The following is a 26,487-nucleotide window of genomic DNA, read 5'->3' as shown; positions in this document are numbered from 1 at the left end:
TTCAATTCATACGTTTGCATTGTGTCTTCTTCTCGTGTTCTGAATTGAATACTTGTTGAGAGCTTATTGCCTGACCCTTGCGTAGTGATCATGCAAGATGGAGACGCCGGGTGGATTTATATATTTAACACAGCATATATTCCCAGCCAAGCACTTCCCACATAGAAGTTGTGGGAGGGGGTGAAACGCCGAGAAGCGGCAAAAAGAAAACTCGCGATTATGGAAAGTGGAAGAAGCGGTGGTTTGGGTGGGAAAAATACGAAAAGGAAGGGAATTTTTCAGAATTGGAGTCGGTAAGGGGCGCACGAAGAAAATAAGCATAATGACAAGAAATGAAACATTCGGTTGGGAAAGTGCGGAATGAATAAAAAGTTTAAATTCTCATTCTAACATCCGCGGACGCATTTTCCTACAATTCGCGTAATTTTTTCCACTTCACCTACATTCTCTGTGTGTCTCACGTTGTTTCTCCCCATGGATTCTATTGCAAATATGGTGAAAATATCATTTATTAGAAGATTCATTCATGATTCCGAACAGGCAAAGTGAAACACAATTGAGTTGGGATAAAATATAAATTAGAAGATAATTGTCCAAGTCAAATTATTTTTCGACATATCTCTCTTAATAAAGTGGAAAATGCACTGCTGTTCATAAACGTGTCGGAAAATACTATGGCTGCACATGCAAGAATAATTTCGAATATATGAAATCCAAAATTCCAAATTATTCCCCCAAGACATTTTTATGTGTACAGATTCTCGCCAGACGAAATTGAATGCCGGGTAGAAAAAGAGGTTGTATGTGAAATTCTGTATATCTCAAAGGAGTTATTTCAAAAGTTTCCACTTGCATGAACTTTTTTCCTCACTAGATGGAATATTATGCTCAATTTGGAGTCGCTTTCACCATGCAGACGTTCCTCATTGTGAGATTTTTTCTGCTAAATTTGCCTCCTACGAAATCTGGTATGATTTAGTGACTTCGAGAAAATCTAGAGGGATTTTTTTTATTCGTCCTCACTCACCAACATGTTTTCCGCCACTTCAAAAGCGAAAATTTTGCATTTCAGCACAAGCATTTCTCATTTCTTATACACTCTCATTAGAATTTTTAAAAGCCCCCCACCAAATACCTTCAGTTTTATCATAAGTGTTACTGTATTGGGATTTGGCCCTCTTGACTTCCATAATGGAGGAAAAGCAGATAAAGGAAAACATTTTACCCCTTCCTCGGCGAGAACTCTGACCCCATTTCCAATTCAAAGTGACTCCTCTCGGAGGCAGGTGGTACAAATTTTATTGCACAGTAACCTCAAATTTATAAATCCCAGCCCCGAAAATCACCATTTCCCACGGTCTCCCCAGAGCGACCGGAGTTGATGTTTTTCGGGGGGGCGACAGTGAGGGACGGGATGGGATTCTCTTTATTCATTTAGAATTGAGATTCGTTGAAAACTTTTTCTCCGAAATAGTTTTAAAAGTTTATTCGTGTCCTCAAATACTGTTCAAATGAAAATTTCTCAGACTATCGCGCGCACTGACTTTCCTCTGTCCACCCACAATTTCCCGAGCGCCGGAGAGGGAGAGAATTCGCCGAGGAGTGGGAGAATGGTAAACTTGATAGATTACATTCATCTTTCTATTGTTTGCTGAAGTCTGAGCAATTCAACTTTTTCTCATGAGGATACAAGGAGCTTTTCCATCGGGATGAACCCCAGCATTCATGCACCCACACAAACTCTTGAGCTTTTTAACAACTACGCCGTATTATGAGTGTGTGCTCAACTAAGCACTCAATTCCGCCAAGCTTATAAAGCGATCAAAGCGTATGTGGGGTCACTTGGAAGTTTCAAACGCCCTTTTGCCTCCCACTTGAAAATTAATTTATGCTCAAGGATATTTCTTGAGCAATTTTTGCCACTTCATCTTCATCACATGCTCTTGAATTTAAAGCATGATGCCATTGCAAATTAAGAACCCATATGAAATAGGGGAAGAATAGCGTGCAATCTCTCCATTGGAGATTTGCAAAATTATCACAAGACTCCTTCAGAGCGTGTCCTAAATCCCTCTTTCACTGGGATAATCTCCCATTTCAATAAATCCTCATTGGACTTTTTGCGCTCATCGGGAAATTTATACACTTATCCCACCAATACGAGTTTATTTATAGCAATTAATTGTGGTATAGATTGTCTTCGCAAAAGCAAAAGCGGGAGGTTTAACAGGTGAATGGCAATTAATTATGGGCTTTGAGAGTGACACATTGTGTGGGTGATGGACATATACATTGGGACATATATACAAATTAGTCAGTCGTTAATCATTTTTCATCGCATCGCACCCTTCGGACAGTGAGGGGTGGTGGAGAAAAAGAGGGTGGAGAGCGCCGGAGAGATAGCATTCCCCTCGGAGTGGATCAAATGGAGGATCGTTAATGGAAATGAAATTATTAATAGCAAAGATGGACTCACCCCCGACCACTCGGCACGATATCATGATGTCATCTCCTTCTTGCTTCGGCCCGAGGATGGTGCCATTCAATTGACGTCCCCAGCGGTCCAGGACAATGGGATGCTCCGGCAGGACTGGAATAGACATAACAAGTGTATTTTACTTTCCATCCCACACAAAACAACATCCGGCTCTCAACTTTATTAATGGTTTATTATGTAGTTTTAGAGTTTCGCCGCCCCTCAACATAAGTGGGTCGAATGTTTGCACAAATAACTTCAACTCAAAACTGCTGACCCCAACTCATTTGGTCATTTTGAATTGTTGCTGGTGAACGGGAATATGGCAAGAAAGGATTTTCATAGTGGGCACAATTTTGAGCATACAATATTGAGATGATACTGTGAAAATGTTTCTTGCAGACAACCCCCTACATGTTCTTCCCATTTGCTATGTGAAAACAATGCGCAAACCTGAGCTGTGTGAATAAGGGACTGCTCTTAATTTCATGACCCTTCCACCACTGTCACCTCCACAAATTGTACTTTTTGCACCTACTCAACTATTTATCATGTTCTGCTCTTGGACAATGCCATGTCGCTATCTTCCCTCACTCGCCACAGCATTTCCAGTCGCAGCGAACCGTCAACTGAGAAAATGTCACAGTCGAGGAGGCGAAGCTGCAATTCGTCGATAGAGAATAGTTGAAAAATCACATGAAATTCAGATTCACTCGAAAAAGTCAAAAATTTAAACAGACACAGAGCTTTTTGGGGGGAAAAAACGTTAAGCTCTCTCTCTCTGTCATTGATTCGCATCAAGAGTCTTTTACACTTTTCAATTAATACCCAATGAGAAATTTAATAAATATTTAATGACTGAATTCGACAGATTTGAGCATGTGTTGCTATATTAAATATGAAGAGAATAAAGTATTAATATTACGCTGTTTTATTATTAATTACGACTCATACATTATGTGTAATGAATGGAGAATTTCCCGCTAAAATGGGGAATTTTAAATTTTAAACATGTGAAATTTTCACGTCCCAAATTAATAAGAAAAAACATCCCATGCTCTTCTCGCCGAAACAGTATTTTAAGACAGAATGTTTCAAGCGATTCCATATTCACACTTGAAAATTTGAGCCAGAATATCAGATTGAACTATTTCTACAAGTTATTCTACAGATTCCGATCAGTTACTCTGCTTTTTACATTTTCCAACTTTCATTTAAACTAATATAACACATTTTTAACATTCTTTGTTTGACGGGGAAATGCTCCAGTTATTTTCATGAAACTTTGAACCTTCGAAATCATGCCCTTTTTCCACACTTTAGCTCAAAAATATGATATGCCGAGAAATTTAATCGACTCTATCAGTTTTATGGCAGAGATATTGGAATGTTTTCTACTTACTTATGACTGATAAATTATGTCGAAAGCTCTGGGTCTGGCTGGTTCGAAAATCAATACGGCATCTATACACTCCCTGATCGTGTCGCTTGATATCCTGGGAAACCGGAAAAATAATCACACTCATATAAAAGCAAGCACAGTTGTATATTTTCGCCATGTCCCTCTCACTCTGGCCCTCGTGGTTGTCTCGTCTGCAACGTGTGTTATAAATGATATGGCACATAAGCCACGAATTTTCCTATAGTATCCTCTCTGTCTTTCCCTCTCGGCGGACGGGCAATTCATATAGAATAGTGCAATAAAATATCTGCGATTTTGATTTATCTGTGGGCATTGGGGAGGGCCAAACACCCTCCTCCCGGATTGAGTTTCATGGACTGACGCTCCGGAGTGGGAAAAGTGGGCGAAAAGTCACCGCATTTTATAAATGGGATATATGAGAAGCACCTTATCTTCAAAAATATCGACTCTGAGCCATTCCTGCGGCGAATAGCAATTTATTAAGTGCCATCAAATTCCCGTTTATATTCTGCATGCCGCATCCATGTGTCCATATGTTGTACCAGAGAATTGTGTGTGGCTTGTCATGGCTTTTTCGGGGTGGACAGAGTGGAGGTCAGTTCATGTGCGGCTCCTGCAGGGGCACTTGCCAGAGCGAGAGAGAGGGACTGGCGAAGTGGATTAATTAAATTCACCTTAATGTCCAGCGATGCCGGCGATGATTTCACATTAAACAATGCACGGGAGCCAAAGACTTCAGGTGCTGACCAGTGCCTCACATGTGACAGTGATTTACTGCGAAAATCGAAGCTGCAACGAAGGAGAGACGAAAGTGAATTTCAAGATAATTGCATCACTTGCCAGGAGGATGTAAACACCCACTGTGAATCTTTTTCACCCAACAATTGCACCATAAAATCTCAATTCAACACAAATTTATTGCATTCCACAGCGAAAGTTATGCTTCTTTGCGGCATCTCGTGAAATTTTCCACTGCGCGAGCAAATAAAATGTTGTATATATGCATCGCTTCTTTACAATGAAAATTGATACATTTGTTTATATAACATTGTGTTTGCTACTTTGCAAATCCGATTGCTAGAAAATTCCAATTGTGGCGATGCTTCATTGTTATGTCATGCATAAAGTGGGTGAATTCTCACCCATTTGAATTATTGATGAACTCCACCAAAGACTGCTAAAAGAATACAACAATCTCGCGGAGAATTATTTTCAACGAGCAATTAAAATTATGCTCAATTGTGCGGCGACAGCATAATTTGCCCCCCTTCTAAACTCCTGCACTTTTTCCCGCACGATCTTCTCCAACTAATTTTAATAAATTGTAGCTTTTAATATGCGGCGGAGACAAATTATGTAAAATGTGGCCGCAATAAAAGTTTGTAATTTCAATTCTCAAACTTTTCACAATTACACACAATTACAATTAAAAGTGAATGTATGGCGAATGGGGTGGCGCAGAGATCCTTGTCGCGCCCAGAAACTCCCATGGCTAACACGCTTTGGAAAATCGTTTGGGTTTGGGGTGCTCAATTTTAATTCTTCTCTCTCTCTCCCACTGTCTCCGCCGGCAACTTGCCAGCCATTAACCTAGTTCAACGAAAATATCTTAAAGTGCACACAAATAGTAATTAAAATTACCTGTATAATGGGATGCCGGCGTTGTCTCTGAACCATAACACCATATTAACGTCGTCTAGTGGGGCCGATAGCGGACAGGGCAGCGACACACTCCTGCCTTCCACGGCTTCGATGTCCAATGTTCGAACTGCACTCGAGTGTGGGTGGATTTTCGGATGGGGAGCATCGAGAAAGAGAGCAAGAAAGACAATTTATTGAAATTTGTGTGGATAGCTGGCTTAACTCCCCCACATTGGCAACACATTAGGGGAAAGGGTGGAATTTTCAGCATTGCATTCAGCCAGCAACGTCTGGTCATTAGGTGGACCTTCTACCTCGGTATTTAACACGTTAGCCAGGATGGAGGTGGATAAATTCTAAGCGATACGGCTTTATATTTCAACTTGATTGAAGTGATTCTGCGGTAATGCAGTAAATACGCATGGATTGCTTTTCTCCTAATCCAAATTCATCCCATAAATCGTCTCACAATGAAATTGGTCAATTATTGAGTGAAAATGTAGTTATAAATATATGAAAAGCACATATTTCTGTCATTCTTCTCACGAAGTGTGAATTAAAATCGATGATCACTGGCGATTCGGATACATTTTTAACCTTAACAAGCATTATATATTGATAAAGCTGATAAGCTCTCGGAAAGCTCAACAAGTTGTTGAGAACAATAAGAATAATTCCAGTATTCATTGTCAAATTTATCAATGCATTATTTTTCAAAGTGAAAAATGGCAAATTCGTGTAGAAGATGAATATTTCCTAAGACGAAATGGTGCTTTTGAATTCCTCGCGCTGACATGAATCTCACCTCGTGAGCTGCTAAAATGTGAAAATCGCGTGGAAAGGGAGTGGAAGTGTGCCAACTGATGTTTCAATCTGTCTTGTGTATCTCCCTCTTTGAGGAACAAAGGGGGAGTGTTTCCCTGAAGAAGAATCTTCCAGTGTTTTCTATATTTTAGCACCAAATCATCCCCGAAAAGAAAGGAAACTCTTGCATTCATCTGAGAAAATCAATGCCTGTATAAATACGGCAAGATGATGCATGCTGTATTTTGAATAGGGTTAGGATTTTTTTGGGTTGCTCGTGGTGAATACGAGAGGAGTTGTGTATAAAGTGGAATATACTTTCGTGATGAGATTTCGCAATACCCAACCGCATTTCGTGATATTTTTTACTCTTCGGCTCTTTCCCTCGTCTCAGCAGGAATAACATATGAATTCAATTCCTCCTTCTATAATTGGGTATATTTTCTTATATTCCACCGACTCATTTTTTCTCACGTCTTCCTCTCTCGCATCTGCAGATGCTTCTCTCTCTCACTCTCACCCTCGCTCTCTTCTTGGAGCTCCTCGAGGGATTCCACGAATGTTATCCTCGAGTTGTGTATATTATTGGATTGTGTTGTGATTTATGTATTTACCCCAAGTTGTTTTTATATACATCCCTTCGATCACCGCAGAGCAATATTTTTCTGTATCATTAATTTCACCTTGTAACAACATTCAATTAAGTAGAGAAAAGTAAGTCCTTAATTACACTGTTCCACTTTATGACTTACTACATTAATTATATATCCTCAATGACTGCGGGAATGCTGAAAAAATGGAGCGTACAACAGGCTGGCCGGCGAAAAAAAAAACTTTTCCTATGTAGCAACAATCGAGAGCTCTTGTCTCACTTTACTCATGTTCAACTCACACCTTTTCCACCCCTTTCCCCGCGTCCCTGATTACCCCGTTTTTCCCTATCGCCGGGGGAGAATGATAAATGGTAAAAATATCAATTTGCGTTTCGACCCACACTTCATCCAGCGATACTTTTAATTAATTGACGACGAAAGCGGAGTTGAACTTCACTTTGGCCGCCACCCCCGTAGAATCCCTTCATTCACCGCCCAAAAACACATACAGCTATTTGTTGCTGCTTTTCATTTCACGGGAAATAAATTAATCACACACACTGTATATGAATGCGCACGAAAATTTCAATTCATTCCTCAACAATTACACGATTCCATTTCAGTTGGTAATCGCATAAAATTTTATTCTACATTTTCAATTGAATCGCCCGGCGAAAAAAATGCACTTCCTTCCTGAAATTCTGCTAGTACGATAATAATTTTCACCCTCAGCGGTGTTGTTTTTTTTACTTTGGATGACAGTTTGGAAGTTGAGGGGTCAAAAGCGAACGGAGGAATAACTGGTGGAGTTTAAAATGCTTGAGCCAAATAAATATCCCTCGGCCAGTGCTGACATTATTGAGAGATGTTTCAATAGGAAAAAATCATTGACGGAATTTCCGGCTTCTGCATTTGAAGGGAAATCTCGGTGACAAAAAAGACTGAATTCACAATGATGTATAGATGCTGTTGTGAGAATCCCTCTCCGGCTCCTCAAAGCGACGATTATTGTCGAGCAGAAAAAAGGAGGCGAAGCCAGTCACAGAGCGGCAAAGCCACAAAACTGGAGACACAATTCCACAATATGGAGACTTCTGGGAAAGAAAATCTCATCTCCACAGTTGGAAATTTTACAGCATTGGCGGTGTGAGCTAAGCCACATAGTTATTTTGGTGGATATCTTGCCACTATCGAGAGCGTCTCTCAGCCCCGGAACAGACTGTGTGTGTGTGTGTGTGGATCTGATGGACTGTGTTGAGTGAATTGGAAATAAATCAATCTTGAACGTGATTTTCTTTATACGTTTGTAATTTATCAAGTTAGACGCGCGAACAGTGGGAGCAAAATAAAAACTTAACTTACTGATAAGTGAAATTGAATTGAAGCACTGCACACGAGCAGTGAACAGAAGAAAATACCCCCGGATGAAATGTGTGGAGAGATCGTTTGGATGTCTTCAGTAAATTGATGGCAGTTTGTTTAAAGATTTTCACCCATTTTTCCCACTACATTTTGATGGTGTGAGATTTATTTTAAAAAATTAAATTGCCCCACTTTTGCCATATATTCAAACCATAATCGACGACTTCCAACTGTCATTCGAAGAGCGGCGGAACTGTCGAAAATGCCGGGAAAGAGTTGAATGGCAGAGGGATGCATTCTAAATATAGAAGCTGTCCGGCTGCCAGTGAGGGCCGCAGTCACATCTTGTCCACAGTCATTGTGGCACTTTGCATAGTCAAGCCTCAGTATCGGTCGTTGGTCGCCACGGTTGTTTGATACCAACCGCTGTAGTTGTTGTGGCTCATTGGGCTGCATTCACGATGAATAATGAGCCGTTTCTGAGCTTGCAGTCTGTTCTCCTTCCATTTTCTTTTCCCCACAGTCATGCAGGTATTTTGTCCAGTCACTGATCACATGGCCAAGGGGAGGATAATATGCCTTAACCACTTCCGAATCATTTGCAAATATGCCTGACACTTGCAGCACTTAAATTTTAGACTTTGCACACAAATTCTGTAAGATATTTCTCTACAAGTTTCTGTAAGAATCCACTTTAAATCGCTTTTTTAGTGTCTTTTCCGACCACAACCTCAAAATATCACTAAAAGATCATAAAAGACATAAAAGATCATCATAAAATTGATGATTCAGAACCAAAATTGTCCAGACAGGTTTCTAAGTTCGAGTGATCTAGTGATCTCTTCGACTTAAGCATAAGAATTGATGTGCTAGAATGCGAATTATTCACTAAATCTGTTCTTAATGTGTTACATAACCTAGAAAAAGTATATTGTGATTGTTTTTATGCAAAAATCAAAAGGAATCCAATGAATCGAATAATTTGGCAGTAAAAGAAACAGTCAGGAAAGGAATATTGTAAGTTTTTGAACACTTCCGCGGAGCTGTACACCACTTCTGCCTGCATTATCTCCCCCTTGGTAACAGGAAGGTGTTAAACTTGGACGCTGTTATTCAGAGAAAAACGAGAGCTTGCATCGCAAGATCCTCTCATGTAACAGAATGGAAAACAGTTCGATTATCATTATTGATTTTCTATCAGCAACAGAAGTGAGAGCTTAAAAGTCCTGTTCACAAAATTCTCACCAGAATATACAAAGAGCACATGAACTGCGTGCCAGAAAAGTTGCTGTTAAACCATCTGACTTCGAGTTGGGGGTGGCTGAAATGATCTACGATAATGGGAAAGACTGATTAACGCGCAGTTTAGCAACTACACTGCCAGCGGGAAGTTTTGCTTTTCTCTAAATGCTTCGGGTTGTCTTGAGCTCGAATTGATTCGCAGCAGGTGAACATGTTCCTGCTCCAATTTCGTGATTATTTCCCCCAAATGTGATGGAATTGGAGGAAGCCAAGTCAAAAAAAGAGTCATTTTCTATGCGGAGCGAACTCGTGAAGTCTCTGGCATGGAGAAACCACAACGGCGTGGCTGTTCTTTCTTCTGCAACTGCTCCAGTGAATTATAATTTTGAGTGGAGAGAGAGAGCTGGAGAGAGTGAGCTACTCATGATGAGAATTTATTGTGAAGGAGCTCGCCGAGGAAGCTCCTCGTGGCTGAATTAGGGATGAAATGTGGTGTGAAATTTGATGAGTGACGCTCTTGTATAGTCAAAATTTGCCAACACACTACTAAACTGGAAGAAATTCACCCACTCTGCTTTGTGTTTGCGCCACGAACTTCACGGTGCTCATGCAAAATTTGCCATTTAGAATGATGCAGAATTCGCTATGGCTTCTGCCAAGACAACTGCATGGCACTGTCGACGGGAAATATATCGCATTTATTATTCCATCTCCATTTATTCGTATTCGTGATATATTTAAATATCGTGCAAATTTTCACAAAGTGCTCAATATCGTGTATCTTGCTATGTAATTTCAGACTCTGATAAATTTCTTGCTATTCTCCGTGTCATACAAATGCGATGCCACACGGAGTCACATGAGGAGTGAATTAATGTGCTCCGCAGGATGTATTAAATAGGTGTAAATTTTTATTCCGAAACTTGGCACACACTTATTACAGATACACTGCAAGCGATCCCCCGAAGAGCGATAGTTTGTAAATTTTCTATTATTCCCAAATACATATTTCCCATAAATCTCCACCGTCTGGGCGGCCACATTCACCTGAAGCCAATTCATAAATTGCTGTCTGACGGCATTACAGGAGCTGGTAGACACATTTCTCCGGGAGCAGCCAGCAAATCGCTCCCTTCCTGCTTGCCACCCTCGACGCTGGGGCATCCACACTAATTTCTGGGATTTCCATCTCTTTGCAACAACTTGTTCCCCCCGCCCCCGCACCGCCTCTGCCATATATTAGAATAAATAAAAAATATTGCCAAACAAGATCCAGGATTTTTTTTCGCCGCAGCTCAAAAGCTCCCGCACGCCTTTACAATTTCCAACCACGTAGACATCAGGCGGATGTGAAGATAATACCAAAGCAGCTCTCGGGAGCGTGAGTGGGAGCTTATGGGGTGGCTTTTGGCGCCGCCGGGCGTCGCAAGATGGGGACTATATGGAAGATGCCAAGGCCAGAAACTTCTTTTGCCACCCACCATCATCGCGGGTGTGATTTTCGTGAATTGATATTGAAAGTTGCGACACGTGAGTCCTACAATGTGTTATTATTTGGCATGGAGTTCATGGGAAAATTTTCATATTACGCCCTTTCCCATCACCTCATCGCTATCACTTTGGCTTGGCGCTTCCTTGAGAATCGATACAACCGCTCAACATTGAGGCTTGAGGAAGGCAGAAAGCTCAAATAGTGATTTCCACCTACCGAAAACTCACACCGCGCTCGATTCCGACAACTTCCGAGGAATGCAATTTACTCACAGTGATTCAAGCTTTTTTTGCCTTCCACCCAAAGTCAAAGGCAAAAAAGTACGGCAGAAGTGTGTCTAATGCCATTTTTTTGCCTCCACTCACTCCCCGTGTCCTTATTTGACGGGGCACAGGAGCAGGTCTGGAGGTAGGGAGAAATAAAGAAATAGACATTTTGCCAAAAGGCACTTTCAAAAGTTGTCACTATGGCAAATAAAATAAGTTTCATGTGGCGTGTTTATTTGTTCGAAACACAAAGTTTTACTTTCTACTTATTCCCTCTATCCGCATAAGTCTCCCTTTTTACTCCTGCTTCAAAATGTTTATTGATCGCTCTTCTGTGTCATCCGTGCCACAGTAAATCTCTCGCTTCTGATTTATTTGGGATGTTACAGAAATTTCCCGGAAAACTGCCTGCAATCTGAGATTGCAATTCAAAGCAAAGTAACGAGAGAAAAACCGTGACAGCTTTCCAGGGAAATGCATTTGTGCCGCTATAAATAATTAATATTGTGACTTCTTTGGGAATGTGCTGCAAATTTTAGAAAATCGAATTCAATACAAAAATAATTTCATGACGACCTAAATTATCACTTAGAATCGATTGTGTATAAAACAAGAGGTTTCACAACTCTTCATTCATACTTGTTTTTGAGGTTTCTTGCCAATTTTACCCCATCAAAGTGTAATTTGAGTAGAATTCACTCATAATTAGGTGAAGAATTTCTTTTAAATTATACGCTCTGGAAGTATTCAGGCCAAAATTTTGCAATTACCGTAATTTCTCCTCGGAGAACAAAACGAAGAAATACTTGAAGCTATTTAAAATTCATCTTGATTCCTCATGAGATCCTTCCAAGGCACACAACATTCCCAATAAGTCCTTTTCCAAGCTACTTTCGCTGTTCATTCTACCCCCGCATTATTAATGGCAATATTGTGAAAGCTCCCGAAAAAAAAAGTTTTCGGGAAGAGAAAGCTCATTCCCCTAAAAATTGCAGACTCTTCAATTGATAATCATCCCACCTCGGCGAATCCCTCGGCAGTTGGTGGCGGAGCTGAAGCGGAAGAGCCCAGGAAAGTTGCTTAATTTTTCGCATGTACAATCAGTTTGTTTTCCATAATGAATTGAATCATATTTTCCTGTGTGGTGAATGCTAAATCAGTGAAAGTGGAGGGCGTTACTGCCACGCCAGGATAATTTTTTCACACAGCCCCACGCCGGTGAAAAATTATCTTTTGCACTCGGAGCACCTCCGCTATTGAGACCATCCTCATTCTTTATCATCTCACTCTCTTCTCCCACTTTACGCATTCATGAATAATTCAGTGCAAATAATTCATGCAGAAAATATGCTTTTATTTTTTTTCCTGGGCTTTCGCTCTCTCTCTTCATCTTCTCTCCCCTTTAGCACTCTTTTTTTTTCGCCATGCAGAAGAAAAACGCGGTGGCTGAAAATAGACAAGAGAATTGGGTATAAAGTGGCAAAGGTGCGTCTCACCACGAAAACCCTCTTCATTCAGGCCATCTTTCAGCTGCTGAAGTTCGCTTTGAGCGAAACAACAACCACTAAAGCACAGAGATTTTGCGGAATTGGGTTTGAACTGGGAAATTCTCAAGCGGAAGGAGAAATGCAATTGAAAAGTACTAATAAACGTTGTTAATAGACAGCAAGAAGATTCATTGATCACATTATAAGACCACAATATTCCACCACAGATTGCAAAACATGATCAATTGAATTGCCACTCCTTAGCAAAATATCTGATGTGGAAATTGAGCAATAACAATAAATGTTTCCGAGATTATTTGTATAATGCCTGAGAGTGGTGCAGAGTCGCAGCCACGCGCAGTACCTGAAAGAATGGATGAGATGTGGGAAAAGTCTCCGTGAGCCGCCCTTCGGGAGCGAACACGGCGGACCTGAAGTATTTCTCTGGCTCATTCCCAGAGCAATGTATATATGTTGCTCTCTGGTGAATTTAAATTGTAATAAATTTATGGGAGGAATTCACTGTACAGTGGATTATGTACTTGGTCATAATTCCTTTCTTCGCCACATTCTCATGCTGATGGCGCACGAAAGAAAAATCTGCCGTGGGAAGCAATAAAAAATATTCTTTTATTCCATACCTTCCTCAGGATTACTCTTGAGCTTTTTATTTTCATTCTCATCTCCCACACACACACACACCGTACACGAATTTTCCACCCGGTGTGGAGTCTCATGAGTTTTCTCTGCGATTCTCACGGGCTTTTTTCACGGCGCATCGTCACTCGTGCTTGCGGATGAAATTCCCGTATGGATTAATTAATACATAACCTGAAGGAAGAGTTCTCAGCAGGAGAAGGAGCAAGTTTAATGTTGTGTGCACTAAATTGTTGATAATTTCCTCTTGTTGTATTTTCTCTTTTAGCACCACATCTCGCAGTTACTTAACTTTTCAATAATAAATTATCTTTGAGAATTTTCGCGGTCTCCAGAAGGCGGAGATGGTGAGGTTCGTGGGCATATGTGTGGATATGAGACGGCAAAACTTGGCATTGCCTCAACTTGTGCAAATTCCAACTGATTACCATAAACTCAGAAAGTTCTCAATTTTCTCATTTGCCATCATCATCATCAGTCTGGAGACAACTCCTTTCACTCTGCCGACTTCATTCCAGGACGCATAGACTCGCAGCATTCACCCTGATGAAAAGCGCCCCTCTCCCGGTTTGGCGGTGAAAATTTTATGAAAATGCGAAAATATGAAAAAAGGAAAATTCTTTTCATTCCACCACCAGAGATATTCCCTTCATCTTCCAACTTTTTCGCCCCACGTCACCCCGTGAAAAACATTCCGTATCGCTGCCAGAATAAAGAATACACCCAGAGCACAATAATAGAGTGTTCTGACGGCAAAATGAGAGGTGGAGGCTAAAAATGAAAATTCCCCGACAATCGTCACTGTCATCTCTGTCAGTTGCCACCGCCATCCAATCCCTCGCCAATTCATTTGATGGCATCCTATTTGGTCCAGAGAATGCCACCTTCAGCCAGCATATTTCTTTCTCCACAGCCTCCCTCGGCAGCACTGTTAGAAATCGCTGTGGAAAGTCTGCAATCGTGTGCTCGAAAGACCAAGAGAATGTGCAAAATAAGGAATCGAGATAGCACAAGAAGCAAAATTCTACGCATTATTTCATACAGATTTTGGAACATTTAACTGAAAGTTCTCTAAAAGACAGTAATAGCGTCAAGTAGTTATAATTCTCTTTTGGTTGAATTCAAATGATGTTCATGAGTGTGTTTCTATTAACATTGGTTCCACTCGCAATATTCAGCAGAAGTTGTGTTGACTGAAACTTTATATTCGTCGACAAGGGGGAGATAATATAGTCAGAGGTGATGTACAGCCCATCGGGAGTTTCAGAAAGTTGAATTGTTAAGGAACTTGCAATATTCCTTTCCCCAAAGCTTCTTATACTGACAAATTATCTCAATTCTTTGGATGTCTTTGGATTGATACCAAAAAACACTGAAAATTGTACTGAATTTGAACATAACCTCAAAAATAGTCATTTGAACTTGGAAAATGTTCATTTAGAAAAATTTCTGCATAATTTTGCCTTTGAATCTGCAATTTTTAGTTCGTGGGCAAAACAATACATGATTTTGTGATCTAGAAAGCTTCCAAACGGAGTCTTAAAAGATCTTTCAGCAATATTTTAAGGTTATGATCGAAAAAGGCATCCAAAAAGGCGTTTTTAAAAGAATTATTATAAAAATATCTGATGGAGACTTGAGAAATTCATTAAATTTTGTGAAGCAATGTGGAAACAGTCTAAAAACTTCCAGTTCAGAAGTGTCAGGCAAATTTTGAAGTGTTTGGCAGTGGTGTGCAGATTAAAGGTATATTATCTTCCCCTTGTTCGTCGATTATGCAGAGCGCTTATTTGAATATCCCTGTCGAATACAGAGCGACAAGCAGTGAAAAACCTCAAACCCAGATGATCAAAGTATAAATGGAAAGCTGAAAAAACTAGACACACGCGTGTGCCTAATTAATGCGACACCTGGTTTGCGATGTGCGGTGGATGGAGGACTAATGGAATAACTTCATCCCTCCAATTCTCACAGTGTTGATTGCCGCATGCGATGCGAGGTGGCTTTGTATCGAAAATTCTCCCGATATTATATTCTGTCTCCGTGTGCAGAGGAATGTTCCATAATATCATCATCAGCGTGACTGTTGGTTTGCCTCCAACTTGCTCCCTGTGCATCCCACCGCCATAAGCCACCCCTCACATTCGCATTCATCTTCATAAAACTCCGGGGTAATGTGACAAAGGACTAGAAACATACGCGAGCGCCAGTGATACATGCTTTATATGAAATGTGCCGCATAAATCGTCTATTTATCCCCTCAGATAAATCCTCTGTATTAAGTCTATGTGGTCTCCATTATATTGTGTGTGTGCCTCATCCGGCGCTTTCAAAAAAAGACTTCAAACGAGCCGTTTTTGCTTTCGCCTCACAGCAAAACACTGCCTGAGCCACGTTAATCTTTTTCACGCGAAAAAGTTACACTGAAGATCTCACCGAAATAGGATTGAATTGAGCTTGTCAGTGGTTACCACTTTGTGGGTGGGATGCTTCTCACCACGGGAACGGGGACGGAGATGTGCTGCAGGAAAACAGAGAGAAACTCACAATTGGAGAAAGCGTGGTAGCAGTATAGTGAAAATATTTCCATTCGATATTCTTGTGTGGAAAATCCCTCAACTTTCTTGTCTTTCAGCGCTTCGAAAACAAATCAGCAAAAAAAATCTATATACATAGATTGAATTGAGGCATTCTACCAGGCAAGGAGCCGCAGAGAGATTTTCTTAGGGGCACAAAAAATTGTTATCATTTCCTCTATAGATACAAACGATATAATGGGTGAATAAGTTAAGGGCGGAGAGAGGATGGCTGTGTGGGAGGGTTCCAAAGGATCCCAGCAGCATCATCCGCCACAGCACTAAATTGCCCCGAGGCGAAAGATTTTCCACGCAGACAATCTATTGGTCTTCTTGTGTCATAAATTCTCAGGGGAGCTTTTCTCCGCAGCCCCCAAATTCCATTGAGCTGGGATTGAATTTGCACAAAAGAGGGCCGGAGTTGCAGCGCAGCGACAGCTCAATATATCGCCCATGGTTTGGCATTCGCTGGGTTAAATTCAGTTTCGCTAGTCCGATTATAATCACTGGACATTATTACCTACATGCCAGTTGAAGTCAAATAAATGAGAGCTATTAGATCTAATGACAGTGATTTCTGCCCTTCACTCCCCATAATAAGGCCAATTTATGTTGAATTTGGCAGAAATCTGATTGAGTTTTACTACAAATCACCTCATGTTTGAATTATTAGAGATTATCAAGGGCCTTGTGTTGCGCAATACCCTTTTTAGAGGGTGCTTTGCCGAGGATGCCTGATGTATTAAGCAAATTAATTAGGCAAGTTTCACTGCTCTAATTCACTTTGCCACATGACCCCCAAAAGGCAGAGGAAATCTACGGATAAATTGTAATTTTGGAGCACAAAGGGTGCGTCTTGAATAGCTTGATCGGAAAATTAATGAAAAAAAAAATCAAAATTGCCACAAGCTTACAGATCTCTGTCCATCACGAGTATCCCAAGTGCTCATCGTGAGAATCCTTAAAGGAGAGAGAGAGACTTTACGAAAATTGATACTTGAGAAGCTTTAATATCTCCATCGATTTTCTGCGATATTCCTGGGATTTCTCCGAGTGTAATGTCCAAATATGAACTTTTCTCTTAAGAAACTTTCTCTCGACATCTTTTATGGTAATATGGGGAGCATTGTGGAAATTTTCTGTGATGAGCTGCCCCAAAAGTGGGGGGACGATGAAGCTTTGCACTTAGGGCCCATCTCTTGGGGTGTTTAATATAAAACAAACAATTCATTAAAAGAATTTTCCTCTCAGCCGCCTCGCCTTCATCATCATCATCGTGGGGACGAAGACGGGAGACGAGCCCAATGGATGAGGCGACACAGATTGCCTTATCTCACGACGGACACCTTGCATTTAAATTTTCCTACCCAGCGCGAGAACAATTCATTCTTGCGCGGCGACAGTGACGAGGGAATACACTCAATTCCTCAGCCATGCTAAAAGGCATTTTGCCACTCAAGTATGGCGCGCAAGGGTGTATAACGAACAGGAGCAACAATAACAACACTTTCATCATTATCGCGACGCGTCGTAAATGACGAGAAACCGCAATGACGAAGTGTGTATTTCATGCCAGAAAAACCCACCCACTGGGTGGTCGATTTCCCTCGCCCAGCAAATATGGGAGCGATAGGGAGGATATTGTCTCGCACCGAACGATGCCTGGAGAGGATAAAAACCACATCGTCAGTGTGTCTCAAAGGCATCCAAGCGCCCCTATTGAGAGCACTCTCCCTCCCGGATGCCGTGCTATGCGGCGAAGGTATACGGAGAAGATGCAAATCTTAGATTAAAAACAGCTTCATTTCGCGGCGAGCATCAGCATAACTGGCAAAGTGGAGTTCCTTCTCATGCTAACCAACTCCCAAATACCTTGGACTATTGGCGCGAAGATAAGGTGAGCGGAGAGAGAAGCTCATTGAGGGGATGAAAGTTGCAGGATGCTTCGCCATGCCATTCCAAATACATTTGCGATGCTTTCTGGATGTGTCTTGCCTTTTATCCCCCTGCTATATAGCTGGCTCACACCCTCAGACGCTGTGACAGACAATGGGTGAAGAGAGCAAAGAGATTCCCGTCAAATTCATTCATACGCTCCCTCCGTCCGACCTCAAGAGATAACTTTTACCATTGTCTCCTGCCACTTTGAGTTGATGTAATAATTTTACAATGGAACGGGAGTCCTCTAAAAGATAATTATTCCACACTCAACTCGCAAAAGGTATCAGACTGTGAGAAAATTTACTACACTTCTCATCCCTATTGCCACCCAAGGGATAAGGGCGAGAGCGTGGAGCACTTTATGATTGCGAGACAGAGAGATGTGCTGTGCCGTGAGTTGATTCGCTGGACAAGGAGCACTTCTTATTTTATTCTGCTATTTTTCTTTTTAATAACAATCTTTCGCCCGGCTATGCGACAGCACAGAAACACTAAGACGCGCTGTTGTGAGAAGATAATGACAAACCTACTGAGACAGTTGTTCTCGAAGCGTCTGTTAATCTTTAAGCCAGGAGTTTTGTCTTCTAATATTGTATGTGTCTGTTGACACCTTGGTGGAATCTTTGCTTCGTCTCAGGTGCAATTCCTCGATGCGCTAAAGAATTGATCAATTATCAGACTTCAGCGAAATATTCACTCTCTTTATCGCCCGCTTGAACATCATAACGTGGTAAAACCACCGCCAGGGGCGCTAAAGTCGCTCGGAGTATTATTTATCCAATATGTTGGTTGTAAAAAGCGCCCATCTATTCTACCTGCTCACAATTGAGCAGTAAGACATTCAAATTAGCTGAATAGTACGCATTCGGATGACTTTACTCGACACACTTCCTCACCTGGAGCCTGTTTCGCAGGGGAAAGGGCAAAAACTGCGAACATTTTTTGCCTCCTTGCACCGCCGTTCGCCTAATGAGGCAATATCATGAAATAGCTACCTACATGCGGTGGCAGAGTGGCAATAAATTATTGAGCATGGCTGGTGGACGGAGGAGGGGCAGAACGTGAGGAGCGCAAAATTAATTTGTTTCACTATTGTACAATATATGCTCCCGTTTAGTTTAATTTATACCATATTGTATTTTCCTAATAAATATGATAATCATCTGCAATTTAAATCTTAATTTCACCCTGGCTCACAGTTTTGTGTGGGGGATCTTTTCCCGCATGTATAGAGAGTGGTCTATCGGCCACAGTTGGGGGTGGTCATCAGGGGGCGGCGCCACCGTGGGGTGAGTTGAGCAACGTGAACTGTGAGGAGAATGTCATTTAAGCTGTACATCGGTGGTGTTTGTGTACATAAAAAGAAATTGTTGTTTGTTGCAAATAATGCAATTAGCATTAATTTAAATTGTGTGACTAACTCTATGCAGGAGTTGCTCTATTTACTCTCACGAATTGGCGTCTGAGAAATCTTCTAGCGAATGTGGAGAAGTGGCTTTTTTTCTAATTACCCCCATGGCGGCGTCTTAACGAGGCTCGCATTATGCTAAATTAATCGCAGCATCAACAACACACTCCCACCCAACTATTTTGCATGCCACCCCAGAGCAACCCCCGCAGATTTATCTGCGAAGAGGCTTGAGTGGCTCCTTCTCTATCTCACTTTTCTATTCGCCGTGAAAATACTATGGTGAAAGTATTTGGCTCAAGTGCTACTTTTGGTCTAAATTAATTCGCCATGAGTGGGAAAACATGGTGAAACTTCACATGGAAAGCGCCATCGTGAATGTGGAGCGCGGCAAAATGAGCATTAATTAGAGATGGGCATATCAAAATTAGTTAATTTTGGAGAGCATAGATAGACACTGCAGATGATATTAATATGTCAGCTGGAGTAAATACACCCTGAGTGAGGCATAATGATTTTCCACAGGGAGAGAAGCGCGTCAAGTTGTATGCTCAACAGCCGGCACGAGTGATGTCAATTTCATATTCATCAAACGAAAATGAATGAGAAACTCTTGAAAACCTGGGTGTTGGTATATATGAGCACCTCATGCCTCGTGTATCACTTCCCCAGCATTTCTCTTTCGTCTGTGATAGTCATAATTGTTATGTACACCGGTGTCGTTATCGTTAATTTGTGAAGCATCTCGAACGCAACTCTGGCATGTTACAAACATTAAGTCGAGGGGATAATAACTTCTTCTATTAGAGGCATCTTCTCAACCATCTCCGGGAAGATGTTTTATGGCACAATCCATCTAATTCAATTGGGTGATGTGTCAAGGAGGATATTTTACATTTTATGAGCTCAAAACAAGGCTCAATGTGCTCAAGGAAGAGTGAATTGAAGACACTTGTAGTGGCGCTGATTCATCCTGACAATTTATGGAGGCGCATTGGCAGAAAGTTAGTGTTTTGCTAATTGATTACCTCCTGCATAAGTAAGTAAATTTAATAAAATCTCACACGCTGGATGTATACAATCTCATTCTGAGGACATGGAGGGACTTTCGAGATGCGGAATTCATCATCTTCAAGTGTCAGCGATGGATATTGCAAAAGACATACATCATGGGATCCCTCGTCACGAAAGATGGATGCTCCATATTTTGCTCCACATTAAGCTTAATTGCCGCAAGATCAAAAGGAAGATTGTATGTGATATTTTGCCTCTTTCGCACTGCCGGGGTGTAATTTTATTAAATCAGTATCAATTATACATGAGACTTTTCTTTAGCAAACAAACTCTCAACGGAATTACAAACAGCCGGAGTGGGTGGGAAATGTGTCTCTTGAGTGAATAATAAAGTTTCCTACTTAAGTACATGTGGAGCACATTAAGCAAATTCTTATTGAAATATTTTCATAAGCCATCGCCCCTTCGTCTGGCAGGGTCCCAGGACCATGGGATGCCTCGTGAAGCCTTAATGCATTCATGGACGACACCATGAATGTGTTATAAATTCCCATATTTTGCCATATTCCACGAGTCTTGCCATGGGAAAACCCAGGCAAAATTCCCACACCCTCCGCCCGTGTGAGTTTCTCCAACACGTTGGTATTCTGCAGGAGACTCACACCCCCTCGCCACCCCCCGAGATGCAGTTCGAGGAGGCAGCCGAAGAATTTTAATATCTCCGGGATTATGGTTGAGCTGAAAGAGGTTCGTTTACAATTACACATTTGTATGTGAAGTATCCCATAAATGTTGAGTGCTCGAGTATTTCTAAACATAACACACTCTCCGTGTCAAATAACAAGACCCTTTCCACCGTCAGTCGAGGGGCAGAAGAGGATCCCCTAAATAGGCCTGAATGACGGGCAATGGTGAAGGGTGGAAACTTTTTCGTAAGTTTGTTGTTGGAAATTGTCGACTGTTGGGTTAATTAATTAATTAATAGGATCTCAGTGTAAATGGGGTGATTTTTTGTCATGCCTACACTTCTTTTGCTCCTGTGTCACCTACTCCTCTCCCCCGCCCCCCTTTTTCTCCTTTTCCAGATGGCCCCGGAAATTTCCCATTGATTTCGCGTTCCACGACACTTCCGTGTTCCGCCCGAATTCGAGGAATTTACAAACTTCAGTCGGGCAAAATGTTAACTAGAATGCTAACAAAATATTTGGCCTTCCTTGAAGTTTTTTCTCCCTAAAGTACTTAAAGCTACTTTCCGTACTCTTTCAAGCTCAAAAATTTAGAGTTGGGTTTCATTTGTAGGTTCTCCTTTCGCCTTCACGTTGAAGATGGAAATAAATGTGGCCAATAAGAAAGTATTACACGGAGATTGATACAAATGGTCTATTATCTGGCTTAAAAGTAAACTTGCTCACATCACACTTTTTGATTACATCGAGTAGGTTAAAAGTGCTCTTAAAGAGACTCTAATTTGAGGCAAAAATCTGCAAAACCCCCTCAGAATCGTCCCACTCTCGGCAAAATCCCTGTTCTTACGATTTTGGCACAATGGAGCACAGTAAATTATGTGAGATTGCGAGAACAATGTGTGCTGATCCGTTGGTGACAATGTGTAATTGGCGTTGAAGAAAAGCAAAGAGATATGGCATGGATGACGGTCTTAAGTGATAAGCACCTTGAGAGTGATATTTGGGATCAAAAACCCATTAATGTCGGCGATCTGGGGATGCTCCAGTGGGAGGGTAATCGTTCACCGTGAAAATCTTCCTGGGAGACTCTGAAAATTTCATAATTTATTTCCCATCTTTCTCTCTCTCTCTCTGCATTTCCTCGCATTTCCCCCCATGAAAATCCACTCTCGGCGGCGCCCCAGCAAAAGTGTCTCCTTCCGATGTTTCATCCCACTTTAAGTCTATCCAACATATTTAGTGGCTCTCCAGCATCGCCAGAGATGCTGACATTAAATATTGTATTATGTGATAATGGTTGGCGATATGGGGGTGGAAATCAAAGAATAGGGGTTGCGATGCAAAAGAAAAGGGACTCTTTTATAAAATGTTTGGCGTCTAAATTACATACGCTCTGGGGATAATATACGATCGTCTAAATATCTCCACCACTCTCTATCTCCACCCCCTTGGCTGCGCCACTGACTTCTGATATGGCTGTTAGGGGCGATTTTATACGTATGGCGTGTAAGGAGGGATATTTGAGTGGGAAGAAGTGCATTAATGCCATAGAAATCGCTTGATGGCTGACTGTGAATTTTTCCCGTGAACCATGAAAAGGAAAAGACACCCCAACTTAATGGTGAAATGCATTAGAGACGTTCTTTCTCATACATTTATATTCCTCTTCATCGAGCTAAATTATTCACTATCCGCCTCTCTCTTCTTCATAGTATTACTATCGAATTTGCTTTCAAGTCGCCTCACTTTTCTGCAATAATATTGTTGAATGGACGAATCCTGTCTGCCCACTTTTCCATTCACAAACACTCAAGATTGCGATAAATGCATTCTCACAACATAAAGAGATCGCTTCTTTAAATCGGATTAAGGGGCGATTCAAACTAATGCGCCAAGTGCAGATTGGCGCTCGTGTATAAATTGCAGGAAAATTTAAATACTTGCGCCATAAATACGGATTTTTTTTTGGAATTTCAGCCACTCGTCAATACGAGGTTTTTCAGCATTGCGCATACGGCTAGCATTGTCGCTCCATGAACATGTTTATTGCCTACCATTTATTGGCGAATGACACGAGCATAAATACCTGTTGGCGACTGAACATCATGACCGGACGACAAATAAACGATTATACGATGAATTATATTTAACATTTTATTTTTACCAGCAACGCACCTGCCAGTGGGCGGCGGGTGGCCAATCGAGGAGGTGTTTCACGCAATGTGGAATGTGACAAAGTCAGTGAAAGCCGAGGGAAAATTAATCCAGCTCGCTGAAAATCAATTTCGGGGCGGTAGTGTGAGCAATACATGGTTCTTTCCATTCAATATTTGCCACCCACGAGCGCACCTTTCCTCAAACTTCCTAAATAATTCATAAGCAACGCATTGTGTGGTGGATTTGGATGTAGAGTGGGAAGAAATCAATTTTCACGGGATGCAGAATTTGCCCGCAAAAGAGGAAATTTTAATGAATGGCAGCAAAATCGTGCAGACGCAAGAATTGTAACTGAGAGAGAAAGGAAATTAAAAATAAATTTCATGAAAGAAATCTACAAATTGAAATTCCACCTGAGCATATTTTATAGCTGCCATGCAGAAAGCCTGAGAATCTGCAAATGGTGCAAATTGTGTAAGTTTCATGTTTATCTAAAGAATAGTAATTGTTCCAATTTCTGCAAAATTGTTTTAATTCCCCCTTTGGAGAATCAATTTTGAATGAGTTAATTTGGGGCCTTTATTCTAACACTCACAGTCAGTGCACGTTACATAAGCTGTAGGTATTTTTTAACTGAAGACTCTAATATTTCCCAACCATCCTATAATGTATTCAAAGCTAATTCCATTCTAATCACCCCTCCGGTCGCACAGGCCTATCATTGCCCTGTTTTGATGTACAACCTATTCTTTTGATAAGCTCTGGTTTGTATATTTTCCACCCATGGACACGTTCTCCGCCCGAATGTTCTCATTTACAATAGGGGTGTTTCCATGTGTGTCCGTAGAGTCTTCACGGGCAGAACAGTGGCGGAAAGCAGAGAGGAGGATGGAATGAGCAGGCAGATGAGAGTAAAAAAAGCTGGGAACCATATAACGTGGCAAGGATAATCCGAATGGAGAAAAATATTCCAGGAAACTTGTTGTACGTGGAGTGAATGGCTAAAAAGTCGGATGTATTTGCTCTGGCGAGCGACACATCGTCCCCACGATCGACTTGGGGTTTGGGCGGATGGTCTCTGTGGAGGCGATGAGACACCGGGTGGGAAAACAATGCGAGTCAGGAGGAGTCTGACCAGCTTCACTGTGACCCACTTGATCACCTCCCGAGCAGCGTGACCTCTTTAATCGCCAAGTCAGATGGTGACATTCCTCCTTTTGCTGCAAAGTCATCTAGCGCTCTTTAAAAGTCAATTCATTCTTGGAATCACACTTTTCCGAAGCGTGATAAATTTACCGAATGGACTGAAAGGGTGTCTGTCATTCGAAACCTGCAGGCTTTTATGCGCAATGATAATCCCACATTATCTTCTTGTAAAATGCAAATATTTCACATTGATGCCCGCTAAATCTCCTCATCGAGTGGTTAATTCCGAAAGTCAACCACTCAATTTCAGCGAGTGGCTGGCGAAAAGGGTGATGCATGGCAAAATGCAGTGAAATTATTACAATCACGCATATGTGGGATCATATTTATGCATTATGGATGTTTTGTGAATACATAATGAAGGGTTAGCGTGGGCGGAAAGGTGAGCTATTTGTACAAAACACTACAGCCATTTCAACACATCCACCATCAATTGATTATGAATAATTAAGGTAATCACTCTGTAAATGCTGCCAATTTAATAATTCAATTACAACATTACTATAAAATGATTAGTAAATATGCCGTACAACACCCAATCGAGACCATATCGTTGGCACACTCTTTCGCCATGAACTGCGAATGTGTGCGACGATGAGGGGTTCCGGGGTGGCACGTGGAGACTGTGCAGCTGAGCAAGGGAGCAACTAAGAAGGGTGAAGAAAGATCTCATACAATATTATTAGAATGGGAGATACAAGCTATCCGGGCAATATGTACAATATGGCGATGAGGGAAAAGCTTCGCGTGGAGCTTTTTCTCCATATGCCATTCTAATGTGTATACATAAGATGTATTATTTATTTGTATTGCACAAGATTGTCTGTGCCGCTATATTTGCACAGTTGACACATTCTATGTGGGCGATAAATCATAGTTTATTGTATAAAACAGTGGCAATTTCGTATAAAATATGGAAGATGAAAATGAAGAAGGACATCATCTTGGGGCGAGCAATCGAATGAAATATTAAAATTTGCTCCCACGGTGTGTGTATAATGTTATTACCCACTTCCATGCTCAAGTCCTCCCTCCGCGAGCACAGTCGCTTTTCCGTCACATGCAGGGGGTGTTCAACTGAGAAATATCCGTGTCTATACATTAAGTGCGCTGAAGGATAATGTTTACTTTGGAAGTTTTCCGTTGCCTTATGTCTTAGCGCTATGAATTAGTGTCAATGGAAAAAGTCAATGTTTTCAAAGCTATAATGGAAAATTTTACACTTTGTGTATATTCAAAGTCGACACTAAATATGTGCAGTGTCTCTTAATGGGGTCTGAGGCCCAAAGAACTATCAATTGGCAACCCCCGGGCATTCTCACCTGTCCCTCTTGAAATGGGGGGTGTTTGCAGGAACTTCTCCCACGCTTTCCCTCTATCATGGCAATATTTTCACGCTTTCGCTGCCCGCGAAAAGGCTCGTGATACGATTGCAAAATGGGAAATTCCTGAAAGTATTCTTCCTCAACAGAACATGTTGAGAATTGCAGTCCAAGGAATGGAACGAGTGGCGCATAGTTCGTTTGTGAACAACTTTCTCACCGAATTAACACTTAACGAAATTGTCTAAGGCTGATAAAGGAGAATTGAAGAATGGTGTCGAGACGAGTTTCTCGTAATTTTTCCCTCCAGGTACTTTTAATTGTTTTTGAATTGAGTCAATTAAATTACAGGCGAGAAGGCGCGGCCACGCGGGTGGCAAAAGGAAAAGGAGAAATTAATTTCAATCCCTTTGATGATTTCAATTTTGTCAAATTATATTGTCTTCTCATACACTTTTGTCGCTCTGAAGGATACCTTTTTTCCCGGGGTATTTCGCTGTGTTCTTTTCGTTCTACCTCTGCCATTCTTTTCTGCCATATCTCTGGGCTTTTCTTCCTCCTATCGCTTCCTCTCCGCTTCTGTATATAATTTCAACCACTTTGAATGGCATTGAGGCGGTGGTTTGAGAAACTCCTCCGCCATCCTTCACCACTCCTCGGCAAATATGTATGTGACGCTCTTCGTGTTCATTGTATTGTATAAATGGTAAAACGTTTTTAAAATAAAATCAGTG

The 26,487-nt window shown here is 41.3% G+C and overlaps 1 protein-coding gene across 1 annotated transcript in view; it reads right to left on the bottom strand.

Annotated features, from left to right (window-relative positions):
• The window catches only part of LOC132261538 (neural cell adhesion molecule 2), a gene marked incomplete at its 5' end in the record, with an annotated part of 79,932 nt that overhangs the window by 37,084 nt on the left and 16,361 nt on the right, over window positions 1–26,487 (bottom strand). Inside the window, 4 exons of the mRNA XM_059760387.1 lie at window positions 2,477–2,590; window positions 3,879–3,972; window positions 4,574–4,688; window positions 5,541–5,667. Coding sequence (XP_059616370.1) covers window positions 2,477–2,590; window positions 3,879–3,972; window positions 4,574–4,688; window positions 5,541–5,667 — 450 coding nt within the window. The remainder of the gene's footprint in view (window positions 1–2,476; window positions 2,591–3,878; window positions 3,973–4,573; window positions 4,689–5,540; window positions 5,668–26,487) is intronic.

The sequence above is a fragment of the Phlebotomus argentipes genome, unplaced genomic scaffold (assembly GCF_947086385.1).
Source record: "Phlebotomus argentipes unplaced genomic scaffold, Phlebotomus argentipes genome assembly contig_15, whole genome shotgun sequence".
Classification (NCBI taxonomy): Eukaryota; Metazoa; Arthropoda; class Insecta; order Diptera; family Psychodidae; genus Phlebotomus; species Phlebotomus argentipes.
Note: the sequence above shows the minus strand (reverse complement) of the source record. Positions and strands in the feature narration are given on the sequence as shown.